General features: G+C 38.3%; 1 protein-coding gene across 3 annotated transcripts in view; it reads right to left on the bottom strand.

Annotated features, from left to right (window-relative positions):
* The window catches only part of LOC105080901 (proton-coupled amino acid transporter 2), a 62,815-nt gene that overhangs the window by 21,338 nt on the left and 25,869 nt on the right, over window positions 1–15,608 (bottom strand). The window contains exon 1 of one of the 3 annotated variants that reach the window (XM_010970009.3): window positions 1,007–11,170. The exons of the other annotated variants lie outside the window; for them this stretch is intronic. Coding sequence (XP_010968311.1) covers window positions 1,007–1,170 — 164 coding nt within the window. The 5' untranslated portion in view covers window positions 1,171–11,170. Of the gene's footprint in view, window positions 1–1,006; window positions 11,171–15,608 lie in introns of those variants that run through there. 3 annotated transcript variants of the gene reach the window in all.

The following is a 15,608-nucleotide window of genomic DNA, read 5'->3' on the forward strand; positions in this document are numbered from 1 at the left end:
CCTGCAGGGTGGCAATGAAGAGGGGTTTGCCTGCCTCTTACAGTAACTGCCCCTCCTTGCTGCACACTGGCCCCCCCTCCCGCACAACCTTTCAGATTTAATTTCCACAGGCAACCTCCTTAAATTCACACTGCCACCAATTTATCCCTGTTTTGCAAAACGGAGGCATAGAGAAGGAAGGAGCAGAATCACAATGTGGACGCAAGTTTTCTTTCTACTGTACCAATGGTGTCAACATTTTCTTCTTAAAGTGCAGAACTTCATCACTATGCCAACCACCCCAGCTATTTTTCCTCAGTGAACTAGCCATGCTGCCTGAGTGGTAGAGGCAAAGGAAACGGGAGCCCGGTAGCTTGGCTCTCTTGCAGAAACCCTCTGAGTACACCCCTCCTTGTTAACGGTTAGAAAGCATTGCGAGGGATCCCCCGCTTCCCCTCAAACACAGTCCAGAGAGGTGGAAGAAATCAGACTCTTCCACGTATTGCGCTTTACACATAGTCACTGCAGTTCTCAATTGAAGTAGAAGCCCAGGGAACTGCAGGAAGGAGGCAAGGAAGAGGAAATGCTTGGGTACCTGTGGTTTTAGCTCAAGTGTCACCTTCTCTTCCAAGAAGCTGGGGATTCTGCCCTCCCTCCCCAACATTATCAGAGTTGGCTAGGAACAAATCTGACTCCAGGGCTATACCTCAACTAAAAACAAACAGACTCTAGAGCCACCACTGGATTCCAGCCGCCATCCTGCCAATGAGCCAGTGCATGTCCTTGGGTAATTTGTCTTAGTTTCACCACCTGCACGAGTTGGAGGGTGGATCACTATATCCTAAGGGCTTTCTGGTAGTCTTCCCTCCTGCCTCTTTAAGCTCTCAACTTGATTCAGCCTCTGACTGTATCTTTTGAGGCTCCTGCACGATGGCTTGTGGGCCAGACACACCCACCTTGGGGTTTTCGCCACTGCAAGCTTCCAGGCTGGAAGGCAGAAATGGGGATGGCAGAAAAAAGCACTCACGTTATGCCCTTCGTCGTTTCCAAGCCCGGCGACTCTGAAGGGCTCCCATCCAAGAAACCGGAGTCCTTGTTCTGCAGCTTCTCGGCACTTTGGGGAGGGGACTTGAGGTCCATTTTGAGGTCAACAGCTCCTGGGGGACCCTCAGCACTCTTTGTCATGGGCATGACTGCTTCAGAAAGACAGGGCTCCTGGCTATGGTCAGGGGTCTGCACTGAGCAGGAAGGTGTCTAGTCAGGTGCAAACTCCAGCTCAGTGGCTTGTGCCTTAGCAGGCTCTGGCCAAGCTAGAATGAAGCCCCGCCCACCTCCCCCGGAGGGTGCTCCTCCTGCCTGAAGAAGCCCAGTGGAAGAGGATCACTCTCCAGCAGGAGGAGAGGAAGGGAGGGTTTTGGGAAAGGAGTCATCCATGTTTACCTAATAACAGTAATGGCAACAGCGACTACAACACTGATCATTTTAAAAACTAATATTTATTAATCACTTCACTAAGGGATAGATACTCTCCCTAAGTGCTTTACCTTTATTTTCTCATTTAATCCTGTACATTAAATGATGAGGAAATCAGGCTCTGAACTAAATGGATCTGCCTAAGCTAGAAAGTGCCAGAGTAAGGACGAGAGCCCAGTGCATCAGGCTTTTTAACCAATGCCCTATTTCTGCCTCCAAGAGACTATCTACACACCCCCACCTCCTTATTCAACCCAGGACAGGGGCTTCACTTCTCACTGGCTGTGTATTTGTTGTAAGGCATCCTCTGGGAGCTCCCCTTTCTTAAGCTGGAAAAAAAGGAGCACTTACTCACCTCTAACTGCTTCTTAGCTTCTGTGAGGCTCCAGGGAGAGAGGAATGGGGATTCTTTTGGGAAGGGACGGAGAGGCAGAGATTGTACAACCCCTAGCCACACTTTACTGGGTAGGATGCTGGCATCAGGAGAGGCCGTGATCTGCCTAAGGTCACATGTGACAGTCAGGATAGAACTCTGCAGCTAAAGAAGGTTTTGGAGGTTTCTCTAGTGTTCCATTCTCTGTCATTATCTCTACTTCAGTGACAGATGAATGGGCCAAAATTTCCTCCTCCTTCAAAATTATAGCATTTTACTCAAGCCATACCACTCCCCATACCATTATCCCATGTGCCATGAGCTTTACTTAAATGATCTCACAACTAACTGGTAGCAACTGAGAAAGATTTGCCTGAGCCCCTCCCTTACATGGGGCCCTTTCCAAGGTCCTCCAGGCAATTTTGAATTTGTAATTTTGTATTCTTTTTCTTAAAGAGGCCCTCTCCACCCCTTACTTCTACCCACAACCTCATTCCCAGGGTATAAGCTTCAGGCCCCATAAAGCCTGTCTACTTTTCTGGGTAGCACTGTTATTTTGTTTTCACACATGTGGAAACTGAGGCTTGGGGAAGTAAACAATAGCTTGCTTAAGGCCACAACAACTCCTTCGCAGAGCCCAAACTCTGCCCTTGTCATATCTTTCTATCTCTGAAGCCTGTAGCTTTGACCACTACACTGACCCCTGGGTTTGAATACTGGCCCCACCCTTCAAGTTTCTTGCCCTGAATCAACGGAAACACTGCGGTTTGAGAAAAATCCTCTATTCACTTGTCTGGCACCATTACATGGCAGTATTTCTGGCCTGAGGGGAGGCAAGATGCATCCTCTGGCCTGTTTATTCACAGCATTGAGAGTCCATAATGCAATTCTAATCTCAGATCTCATCCAACTGACAGGTCTTTGTTCTGGCTGAGGCAACAAGATTGGTCAATAAGATTGTCAAGGATCTTGAGATGTTCAGGTATAAGGCTAGTTCTTGTTTCCTCTCCAGTTGTGAGAAGACCCCAAGTTAATCTTCAAACCTTTGGGAAAGGGGTTGCTGGAATATCAGAATTTTGCTGGGGTCCTTTCCAGATATCAGGTAAACGAATACTTGCAGGGCACTGCCTGCAGGCTTCCAACTTGTACCACCTGTCCGCAGGCAGGAGGGCATCCTCCAGGGTGGGAGCCTCCAGATAAGCCCTTCTAACACTGGCCCACGCATCTGCGGCTCTGGGTTCCACCACGGCTCTACCGTGAAGCTGATGTGACCCTAGGAAAGGTATTGCTCCTCTTTCCCCCTTGCTGACACGGGCACTAGGTTATAGAAGACTTTTGAAGAACTGAAGCCCCCAGGGCCTGTGCTTTTCATTCTCAATGGATGCTGAGATACAGGCCTAGCTTCCCTTGGGGCACAAGCAACTTATGTGAGGACTGCCTAAACTGCTTGACATCTGCACAGACAGTGGAACAAATGGGATTTTAATCATGATAATCTTTTATCATCCTTTAGAATAACTAGGGAGCCTTGTCTTTTTTTTTTTTTAACGGCAGTTTGGAAAGTTGGTGTGTTATCAGAACCATCTGGGAAGATAATAAAGCACAGAGAGACCCAGACTCACTGAAGTAGGAAGAATTTGGGCCTTTTTGTTTTTACTACATTCCCCAGGTGGTTCTGATACTAGCCAGAATTTGAGTTCTAGTATTCTATGGAGTAGGAGGATTTGCCCACTCTTTAATAGATACCCGAGGCAGAGATCTGGGGAATGCTTTGCCTGAGGTGGTATAATCTATGGAAATGAACACAAGTACTCTTTTGGGCTGGAAGTTAGGGACTTCAGAAACAACAATGCAACCAATACATAAGTGAAATTTATTACCTTATCCTTGTTCCCTCAGGCACCTTTTCATTGCCTGTGGCTGTTTACTGCGGTTCTCCCATTGCCTAGATAATAATTCTAATACTAACTCACTTGTGCCTAGCTTTAGACTAAGTGTGTTACATAAGGTAGGCACTATTAATTATCCTCAATTTATAGATGAGGAAACCCAGGCTCAGAGAGTTTACTTCACTCGCCTAAGGTGACACAGTTAGTATTAGAGGCAGAGCTCTGATTTGAATTCAAGCCTCTGAAGCTGTAGTTTAGTTATCCTGTTCCCCTACTGTGCCTAATGCATAGTAGAAACTCCAAAATTAAAAAACAAAAACAAAAACAAAAAACACTCCCATGTACATAGCTTATGTGGTTTAAGACTTTGGGGTTTCATGCATCAATCAAATTTCCAAATGAATTTTAGAGACTGGCATTTGAAAACAAAAGATGTTGTCTGTCATTCTGGTAAACAAAGAGTAGTGCCTGTCATTCCATTTCTACAACCTCAAGCCGATCAAGTCAGTTGCCGACTGATACTGACAGTGTGCCCTGAGGGGAATTCTGTGCTTTGGATACTGGCCCTAGGTAGTTAAGATGCGTATCTAAGGAATAACTTCAATGAACCCAAATTCTTGTACCTTCCCATACAAATAAAAGCACTACAACTTTTAACTTGAGATATGTGTTCCTTGTGATTAGTAGTGGTCTTTTGATGTTTGTTTGTATTTTTTCCCAGCAAAAACTCATATATCCTGGTTCCACCCTTATCTCTTCGGAGCACTTCCTCAGAGGTATCTGAGGCTGTCTCCCGGGCTATAGTCCTCAGTAAGTTCCCCAAATAAAACTTAACTGACAACTTTTATGTTGCGCAATTTTCTTTCAGTTGACAATTCAGGTGACTATGAAGGGATCCAGAGCAGACTTTTCTCCTTTGTCTGAACTCAATGAGGATCCAGAATCTTCATACTAACAGCAGCCCCTTGTGCCTGTCTGCTCCTTGGTGAGTCCAGACGAAATTTAGGTGAGCCTCTCTTTTGTATTGGATTTCCCTTTATTGGCTGATGACCCTAACTTTTATTTGGTGGTGGATAAACTCTTTGTTTTTATTTGGTGGTAGATAAGCTCTTTCAAGGTTTTTTTTTGAAATTAGTTTCAAGAAGTGGTACCTGGGTTACCCAGTTAAAAAAAACTTTAAGTAAGTTCGTATTGGGTGATTAGGTAGGAGACTGGCCTGTTGTTTCCCTTAAATTGGCTACTTTAATAGAATTTGTCAGAATTAAAGTGAAAATAAAGCATGAGAGTTTTCAGCTCCAAAGAGGAAAAGGGGCATCTCCTCCCGGCCAGCAACTGCTTTCTCAGGCAACTGAGAAACTTGCAGGAGTGGTGGAGGCAAGTTCTCATTCCCTGTAGCAGCCCCACAGAGAAACCCACTCATTTAATCAAGAAAACTTGCTTGTTCAGGGACCACACATAAAAGCTGGCCACTCAGTGATGTGAGCACCTATGACGATTTTAGACTGCCAGAGGGAGAAATCAAGACATATAATACAGCTGAAACAACTCTTGGATGACATGTAGATGAATTAAGCTCACAAACAGCACAGTGACCCATCACACAATCATTACTAGCAGTTTTATCTTGACAAACCAACCTGAATGGGAAACAAAGCTTTCAAAATTAAAGAAAAAGGAGTAATAGGTTACCAGCCTTCAACTAACACCCCAGCCAGGTTCATGTACATTACTTATAGAATTTACACTTGCAAATACTTACTTATTTTGGAAAATTACACTAAGGGAGATCTCAACCTAAAATGGCCAACTTGGGGTTTTTCAGACATTCCAAAATTAATTTTTGTGTGTGTCCACAGCTAGAGAAAGCTGGCCATAAGATCAAACAGACTGAATAGAATGCTTATTTTGATTGGTATTTAGAAACTTCTAAAAGAGGAAATGATAAAGTAACTTCTTTGCAGGAAATCAATCCAAAAATTGCTTGAAACAATATTAGAGTTTAAAAAAAAGCTGCTAGTGCTAACCTTGCCTCTCCCTCTGCTACTCCCTCATAACTGCCTGACCCAGATGCTCTCTCTTTCTTCTGTCACCTTCACCTTCTGCTGTTCCCCCCAGCCCCTGCCAGTAAAGCCCCTGCATTTCTCTCCTTGTGCCTCTAAGATGTAAATGTTCTAACTGATCTTCTTAGGCATTTTGTTCTGTGTTTTGAGAGTTTGTCCTCTGCCATCCAGAAGGTACATTCAAAAAGACTAGGATTCCAAACAGTCTTTTTATCTGGCTGTGCCAACTCTCAAGGAATTTTATCATAAGGGGTCCCAGTGGATAAGAGGTCTTTGTCATCTCAACCTTTGTTGCATCACCTGTACACTGAAGGCCTTTACTTTCTTAGACTTTTTTGGGAGTAAACTTTCTAGATCTTGTAAAGACTGCATCTTTTGTACTCTCTTTTGTGAATGCATCTTGTATCTTGAATGGTTTGGGTTGCTATTAAAATACTATTCGCCAACAGCTAGACAAATGGATCCTTTAAGTTGGAGAAACTTCTAAATTGGTGATTTTTTAAGAGAACTCTCTTACAAATAGCTGTTTTTTATTGGTACCTATTAAAAGACCAAATTAGAACGTGTATACAAAAAATATAACAGTTAACCGTCATACTTTGGTAACCGTAAGTTTGCTTTCTATGTATGTGAGTCTGTTTCTGTTTTACAAATAAGTTCATTTGTGTCATTTTAAAAATTCCACACATAAGTGATATCATATGATATTTGTTTTTCTCTTTCTGATTTACTTTACTTAGATAATCTCTAGGTCCATCCATATTGTGGAAAATGGCATTATTCCATTCTCTTTTATGGCCACAACTTCTTTATCCAATCATCTGTTGATGGACATTAGGTTGATTCCATGTCTTGGCTATTGTAAATTGTGCTGCTATGAACACGGGGGTGAATGTATCTTTTCAAATTAGTTTTCTCCAGATATATGCCAAGAAGTAGAATTGCTGGATCATATGGTAAGTCTGTTTTGAGTTTTTTAAGGACTCCCCATACTGTTTTCCACAATGGCTGCACCAAACTACATTCCCACCAACAGTGTAGGAGGGAACCCTTTTCTCCACACCCTCTCCAGCATTTATCTTTTGTGGACTTTTTAACGATGGCCATTCTGACTGGTGGGAGGTGATACCTCATTGTAGTTTTGATTTGTATTTCTCTGATAATTAGTGATACTGAGCATCTTTTCATGTGCCTATTGGCCATCTATATGTTTTCATTGGAGAGATATCTGCTTAGGTCATCTGCCCATTTTTCAATAGGGCTGTCTGGCTTTTTCTTATTGAGTTGTATGAGCTGTTTGTACATTTTGGAACTTAAGCCCTTATCAGTCACATCACTTATCATTTGCAAATATTTTCTCCTGGTGTGCACATTGTTTTTTCATTTTGTTTATGGTTTCCTTTGCTGTGCAAAAATATATAAGTTTAATTAGGTCCCATTTGCTTATTTTCTTTTATTTCTGTTGCCTTGGGAGACTGACCTAGGAAAACATTCTTAAAATTTTTGTCAGAGAATGTTCTATATTCTCTTCTAGGAGATTTATGGTGTCCTTTCTTATGTTTAAGTCTATAAGCCATTTTGAGTTTATATTTGTGTATGGTATGAGGGAGTGTTCTAACTTCACGAATTCATACACGGCTGTCCAGCTTTCCGAACACCACTTGTCAAAGAAATTGTACATTTTCTCCATTGTATATTCTTGCTTCCTTCTCAAAGATTAATTGACCATAGGTGTCTGGGTTTATTTCTGGATTCTCTGTTCTCTTCCATTGATCTATATGTCTGTTTTTGTGCCAGTACCATGCTGTTTTGATTACTGTAGCTTTGTAGTATAGTCTGAAGTTTGGGAAGGTTATGCCTCCAGCTTCACTCTTTTTCTTCAGTATTTCTTTGGCAATTTGGGGTCTTTTGTGATTCTATATAAATTTTAGAATTATTTGTTCTAGTTCTGTGAAAAATGTCCTGGTTAATTTGATAGGAATCACATTAAATCTGTAGATTGCTTTGGGTAGTATGACCATTTTAACAATATTAATTCTTCCAATCCAAGAGCGTGGGATATGTTTCCATTTCTTTAAATCACCTTTAATTTCCTTTATCAATGTTTTATAGTTCTCAGCGTATACATCTTTTACCCCCTTAGTCAAGGTTTAGTCCTAAGTATTTTCTCTTTTTGATGTGATTTTAAAAGGGATTTTTTTTTTAACTTTCCTTTTCTGATATTTCATTGTTAGTGTAAAGAAATGCAACAGATTTCTCTATGTTAGTCTTGTATCCTGCTACCTTCCTGAATTCATTTATCAGCTGTAGTAGCTTCTGTGTGGAGTCTTTAGGGTTTTCTATATACAGTATCATGTCATCTGCATATAGTGACAATTTTACCTCTTCCCTTCCAATGTAGATGCCTTTTATTTCTTTTTCTTGTCTGATTGCTATGCTAGGACTTTCAAAACTATGTTGAATAGAAACTGTGAGAGTGGGCATCTTTGTCTTGTACTAAATCTTAGTGGGAAGGCTTTCAATTTTTCAGCGTTGAGTATTGTGCTGGCTGTAGGTTTGTCATAAATAGCTTTTATTATGCTGAGATATGTTTCCTCTATACCCACTTTGGTGAGAGTTTTTATCATGAATGAATGTTGAATTTTATCAAATGCTTTTTCTGCATCTATTGAAATGATCATGTGGTTTTTGCCCTTTTCTTTGTTGTTGATGTGGTGTATCACATTGATTGATCTGTGTACGTTGAACCATTCTTCTGATTCTGGGATTAATCTGAATTGATCATAGTGTATGATCTTTTTTATGTGTTGTTGGATTTGGTTTGCTAATATTTTGTTGTGAGTTTTTGCTTCTATATTAATCTGAGATTTTGGCTTGTAATTTTCTTTTTGGGTAGTGTCTTTGTCTGGTTTTGGTATCAGGTTTTGGTATCAGGCTTCATAGAATGGGTTTAGAAATGTTCCTCTCTATTCAATATTCTGGAAGAGTTTGAGGAGGATAAGTATAAGTCCTTCTTTGTATGTTTGGCAGAATCCCCAGTGAAGCTATTCTGTCCTGGACTTTTGTTTGCAAGGATTTTTTTTTTTTCTTTTCCATTCCAGATTCTCTTTCACTTCTAGTGATTGGTCTGTTCAAATTATCTATTTCTTTTTGATTCAATTTTGGTAGACTGTATGTTTCTAGAAACTTGTCTATTTCTTCTAAGTTGTCCAATTTGTTGACATATAATTGTTCATAGTATTCTTTTTTTTTTTTTTTTTTTTGTATTTCTTGGAATCAGTTGTACTTTCTCTTCTTTCATTTCTTACTTTGTTTATTTGTGTCCTCTCTTTTCTTCCTGGTGAGCCTGCCCAGAGGTTTGACAATTTTGTTTACTCTTTCAGAAAACCAGCTGTTGGTTTTATTGATTCTTTCATTTCTGTTTTATTTATTTCCTTCCTGATCTTTATTCTTTCCTTCTACTGACTTTAGGTTTTGTTTGTTCTTCTTTTTCTAATTCTTTTAGGTGGTAGGTTAGATTGTTTATTTGAGATATCTCTTGTTTTCTGAGGAAGGCCTGTATCACTATGAACTTCCCTCTTAAGACTGCTTTTTTCCCTTAAATTAAGAACTCTTTTAATTTAAAACAAACAAACAAACAAATCTGATTTGGGAAGTCTTATTTGTGGTCTTGGTTTCCCCTCAAAGGGTCTTACAGATGCTAATAAAAACATTAGATTAATTAATGTTAATTAGGTTGATTAACAGGGGACTAAGAAGCAGCTGAGGGGAAGGTCAAGAGACTTCTTCCCAAAAAGGTGAAACTTTTAAGAGTACTCTTCCCAACAGTATGGAAGGCTTTAGATGGTTATTAAGAAATAGAATAAATAAAGTGGATATTGATGGCGTTAAAACAAAGGTTTTGATACAACACCACCCAAAGCTGGATGGGCCAAAGGGACTCCCTATTGGTCACGCCAACATTAAAAGGACCAAAGAAGTCTACTCTATTTACCTCTAATTAAAAAAAAAAAAATTTATAAGGCTGGAAGAAAATTACACAGAGATACTTGATAAGCAATTGCTTGGGGGCAACAGTTAGACCAATTAATCAGGTTAAAGACTGACAAAAGGGCCTGAGCCCCTTGGCTCAATCCTTCCCCAGGAACCCCAAAGCCTTTTATACAAAAATGGATAAAATGGCTGGGGGATAAAAGGGAAAGTTTCTGGGACTCCAAGCTAAGACTTGTTGATTGGGTTCTAAGGGAAGCTAAAGTTAAAGGTATGAGTTGATACAACTGAGATAAAAGTCTATAAAAATTGGTGTATTTGAATGGGCTTATATAAGATGGTTACATCTCTTTGCTTAATTATTTTACAGAATAGACATTATGTCTCACTGGGGAATGCTTTCCCTGCCTGGTATTATAAGACAAGGCTTATAAATCCGCCTCCAAAGCAATATTAATTAAAATACTAAAATACCAAAAGAAACCACTACAGTTACCTGAGCCCACACAACATGAAGTAAAAACTGGGGGTTAATATTCAGGAGCTAGGAAAAGTAATAATGGAGATTTTTTTTGCCCCTAGGATAAATTGCTCTGGATTTAACTTGTGTATTCAGAAAAAGGGCCTTTTGTTGAATGCTTTGTGAAAACTTCTGAAAAGGCATGATAAACTGAATCCTTAAGTTCTAGAACATAGAACTCTTGGTTTCCGGGTTAGTTGGAAATCTTGTCACTAATTAAAAAGCAAATTAAGGAAAATGTAGTTGGGCAAATCAATCTTTTGATATTATTTAGGTGGCATGACAGTTCTTTGGGGGATTAAAAGCAACTGTCTTTTTTGTTTGTTTGTTTGTTTTATTTTCCAGATGGAGGTCATTAGGTTTCCTTATTTATTTTTGATAGAGGTACTGGAGATTGAACCCAGGATCTCATGCACGCTAGGATCCACTCTATGACTGAGCTATACCCTCTCCCCCGAAAAGCAACTATCTTTGTCTTGCAGCTCTCTACATAACAGAAATGTAAACACCCACATTGACCTGAGACTGAGCCTAATTAGCTCAATCAAGTAGAAACTGAAACCAAAGGGAAAAAGAGCTTTTTAAACTCAAACTGCTAAAAAGGCTCCTTCACCCAAAATCTAATTCATAGTCTCCAGAAGGATTTATCCAGGACAAATATAAATCTTAAAAGTCTTCTCCACAAATAGTAAAAAGCCTTAGTCATCTGAGCAAATAAATTTAAGTCATTTCAACTGTGATTTACAAACTAGTAAGTTTATATTGTAACACCGGATTCATGACTAAGTTTTAAAAATCAAACTATAAGATCTCTGGTTATGTCTGTTTAAATGTCTTTGTGTGCATTACACATGTATGTCTCTACCTTCAGATAGTATTACCAAAATTAAATTTGTAGAAGAGCTTTATTTAAGATATTTGAGATATCTCTTGTTTTCTGAGGAAGGCCTGTATCACTATGAACTTCCCTCTTAAGACTGCTTTTTTCCCTTAAATTAAGAACTCTTTTAATTTAAAACAAACAAACAAACAAATCTGATTTGGGAAGTCTTATTTGTGGTCTTGGTTTCCCCTCAAAGGTTTCCCCTTAAAAGGAAATGCTTACAAGTTAAATATTTCTAAATGTAACAGAAACTAGCCCAAATGAATTTCAAGTTCACAAGATCTAGGAAATATTCAATATTAAATTAATATTAGTTACTAAAACTTAAGTTTGTTGGTTTAGCTAATATAGACATCTGTTACTTTTATTGCACCTAGGTTTACTAATAGTTAAATAAGGTCATATTATCTATGTTATAAAATTCATTGGTAAGAAAAATGGCTGACTTGGTTTAACGTCTCATAAATGTTTCATGTGTAATTTAAACACAATTGTTGGGAAAAGTGAATTAAATAGATATAGATGGAATAAGAGCTTTTAAGTGATCTCTTTTAAGAATAAATATGTTTCATGGTATGTCTACTTAAAATTAATTTCTCCAGATTTTTGGTAACTTGAAGCTTTAGAGTTTTGCCAAGTTAAGCTAAATAATGAAAGCTCATTAAGTATCTATATCATTCCCAAATAAAATAAGATACTGAGACATTCATTATTGAATACAGGCTTCCTTTTGCAGAGAAACTAAAGGTATTTAGGACTACTAATAAAAATGTTTGGTGCTACACTGAAAATTTTTCTATAAAAAAGCACATATTTTTAAAAATCACAATGTTTATAAGTTTGCCAACCTACAGAATACTAATATAAACGGGAGTTCATAATTGCTTACTTTTAGTTTTCACTAGAAATTAAAGTTTTTAAAAGTTCAGAATTCTAATTAATATATGTAGGTAAAACTACTAAAATTAATAAGGAGAACAACTTTATATGAAAGGAAAAGGTATAAGGAATGGAAATGTATTTTGTTAAGGGAAAAGAAAATAATTTTTTCCTGGAGAAAGAGAAAGAAAGGGAAAAACATAGGACAAAATCTGAAAGTAAAAAAGAAAGTTGTAAAACGTTTGTGGGAAAGGAACTCTGAGAAAAGTTTTGCTCATGGTTAAGACTGGCTAAGATTAAAATAAAAAAATAGATTTTAATATCAAAAGCTGGTACAAACTATTATGCTACACACCAGAAATTGACACAACATTGTATATTCACTATAATTGAAAAAACAAGTAAAAAAAGAAAAAGGTGACAAAACTAGAATTTGGTTTTCTATGTTAAGAGAACAAAGTTTTCTTGGAATATTGATCTACTTTTGATAATGGGTTGTAAATTTTCTTTACCATTTAAGTTATCTGCTGTAACTTTCTGTATTTGTCCTTAAAATTGTTTATTGCCACTCTGGTTGAATGAGTAAGTATTGTTTTGCAGTGATCTATGATCCTAATTGACCAAGTGTTTTAAAACCTTTTGATATCTTTGACAGACTCAATTCTAAATGAAGTTCTTTTGACCTCTAGCTAACTTTGGGATGCCTCAAAGGACCCCTGAAACACCACCAAAAGAGAGAGATTAAACTAGTTAGGTTTATTTTCTATGTTTAATTACATGGGAAACATTGTCAAATAAGTGGCAGTAAACCTTCTTGGGTTATGGTGTATGGGTATGTATCATTAACATAGATATTACAAAAATTATATGGAATTCCTAAAAATCTGGTAAGTCCGGTATAATCATTATCAGTCATAATTCTAGTTATTTTAGAATGTTGTATGTCACAGAAATAACCAAGTTTCTTTGTCAGCTGCATGTAATCAGATCTTTAACCATGCCATTTAAAGTCATCTGTCATTGCTTTACTCTGATGCTTGAAGATTTTTCAAGAAGATTCATAAAAGGGACTTTTTGACAAATAAGGTTCCTAATGACTTTTAGATCATATTACCAAACAGGGTAAGAAATTACAAAACTCTAATGGAAAACCTGATGCCTTCATCCAGATCAACAGGAATTAACTGCATAGGACTGAATGAACAGATAAATATGATTTATAATTTTATGACTTTTTGTCTGAACTATTACAGGCTTTTAATCTTTGTTTTCTAGAAAATTTTTCCTTTTATGCTAACTATGACCTACATCAAGTTGATAAAGTATACCTTTATAAATGAAGATGAAATATTTATCTTTTTCTCTGCCTGATCTGTCCAGAATTTGGCTTCTCCAGCTGGTTCCCCTCTGAACTTGATAGTTTATTGTGATTCAAATTACAACTACTTATACTAATCATTGTTTTAAATTGTTCTCTCTTCATTGTATTCAAAAGGTTTATGCTTTGTGTCTCTCTCTGGTGTACTATGATTTTATTAATGTTACTAGCTATATTACTTATATCCTGTCTATCTCTTAAGATTGCTATCTCTGGCTTTACCCAATGTGTAATCAGGCCTCCAACAAAATTAATGATGGCTAAATGTCTTGAGGCAATTGATCAGATATATAACTCTATATAAAATAATTGTAATAGTGCAACTCTAGATACAGGAAGAAGCAACAAGGGAAAACAGTTCCTGGATCATAATAAACTAGTAAAACAGTTGATACAGAGAATTTTGGGTTATCAACAGGGCCTAACCCAAAAAATAGACCATTCAGTGGCTTACCAACAAAATCCTTGTCTGATTTAGTAATGAGACTTCCTAGCACCCTGGGACAAACTGGTCATGAAACTGGTCCCAAAACGTGGTCAATTTTATGACCCACAGGGAACACTATAAACAAAGAATGGTGCCTGCCATTCCAGTTCTACAAGGATAAAGCCATTAGCCACTGCAGTCTCCCACTGACAGTGCACCCTGGAGCATTCAGGAAGCATTTTATGCTTTGGATACGGGCCCAAGATAGTTAAGATGTATATCTAAGGAATGATTTCAATGAACTGAGATTCTTGCATCTTCCCATTCAAAAAAGGCACAAAATCCTTAACTTGAGATGTATGTTCTTCGTGATTAGCAGTAGTCTTTTCATGTTTGACTACCTTTCTTCTCAGTTAAAAAACCTTCTGTATATCCTAATTCCTCCCTTATTTCTTTGGAGCACTTCCTCAGAGGCATCTGAGAGGCTGTCTCGCGGACTATAGTTGTCAGTAAGGTTCCCGGATAAAGCTTAACTTGCACTTTTTACTTTATGTTTTTTCTTACAGCTGACACATTGCCAAATTCTCATTTTTCTCTGTAAGGATCTTAAAAATATCCCTGTTATTTCTTAAAAGAAAGAACATTTCAACCCCTCAATGCTGAAGGACGCATCTCGGGATAAAAGACACTGTTTTAATGCTAAGAGTACTCCTCCCCTTTCTCGTAAGTCAAAGCTCTGTTCCTTTGGTTCCTCATTGTGAAATGATGAGCACATTTATTGTTTTCCAGGCAAAAGGGAGGATTCAATGAGAAAAGGGACAAGTACAGGACCTGAATCACAGTTAGTGCCCCAGAGAGGGGGGCTATTTTTATTATATCACTTCATTACTAGAGGGAACTTGAAAGGTCATGTTGTTGAGCAGTACTATCTCACCAATCAGGGAACTGAGGCCCAAGAGGGGAAGGGACACAGTGGTGCCATGGCAGGACTGAGACTGTAACCCAGCCCAGGTCTCCTGACTTCCCAGCCCTGTTGTTTTCACCATTTCCCAAGCACCCTGAAATGTAGTAAAAACAGGAAGTTTATTTCATTCATTCAACAAATATTTGCCAAGTCACTACCATATTCTGAATGCTGCTGTAGGACCAGGAAGAAGGAGAACAAGCAGAACAAGTGCCTGTGCCTTAGCTAGAGCTGCACAACAGAGTACAGCAGGCCGCGTGGCTTTAACACAAACATTTATTTTCTCACAATTCCGGGGGCTGGAAGTCCCAGGTCAGGGTCTGGCAGGGTCAGCTCCTGGTGAGAGCTCTCTTGTAGACGGCTGCCTTTTCCCTATGTCCTCACATGGTCTTCCTGGGGTGTGTGTGTGTGTGTGTGTGTGTCTCCAAGTCATGTCAGGAGGTTCTGTATCTTCCATGTAGTAGATGCAGCTATGATAAGGACAAATGAGATCATGCCTGTAAACTACTTAGCACATGGGAAACATTCAATAAATATGTGCTATTCATTCTCCTTTTTAATGATGAGTATGAATTACTCAGAAAACTAAATCAAAGTGGTCACACTGTATTTTTCCAAACATTTTTATTCACACATTAGATTATGAATGAGAATTTCTATTCTTTAGGGCTATTAATTTATAGTAGCCAAAAATCAATTAGGTCATATACACAAGAAAAAAGGTATCTTGGTTTAGATTTTTTTTTAAGAAAGAAAAATGACATGATTGCATTTTCAGGGAGAGATATTATTA

The sequence above is a fragment of the Camelus bactrianus genome, chromosome 3, assembly GCF_048773025.1.
Source record: "Camelus bactrianus isolate YW-2024 breed Bactrian camel chromosome 3, ASM4877302v1, whole genome shotgun sequence".
Taxonomy (NCBI): Eukaryota; Metazoa; Chordata; class Mammalia; order Artiodactyla; family Camelidae; genus Camelus; species Camelus bactrianus.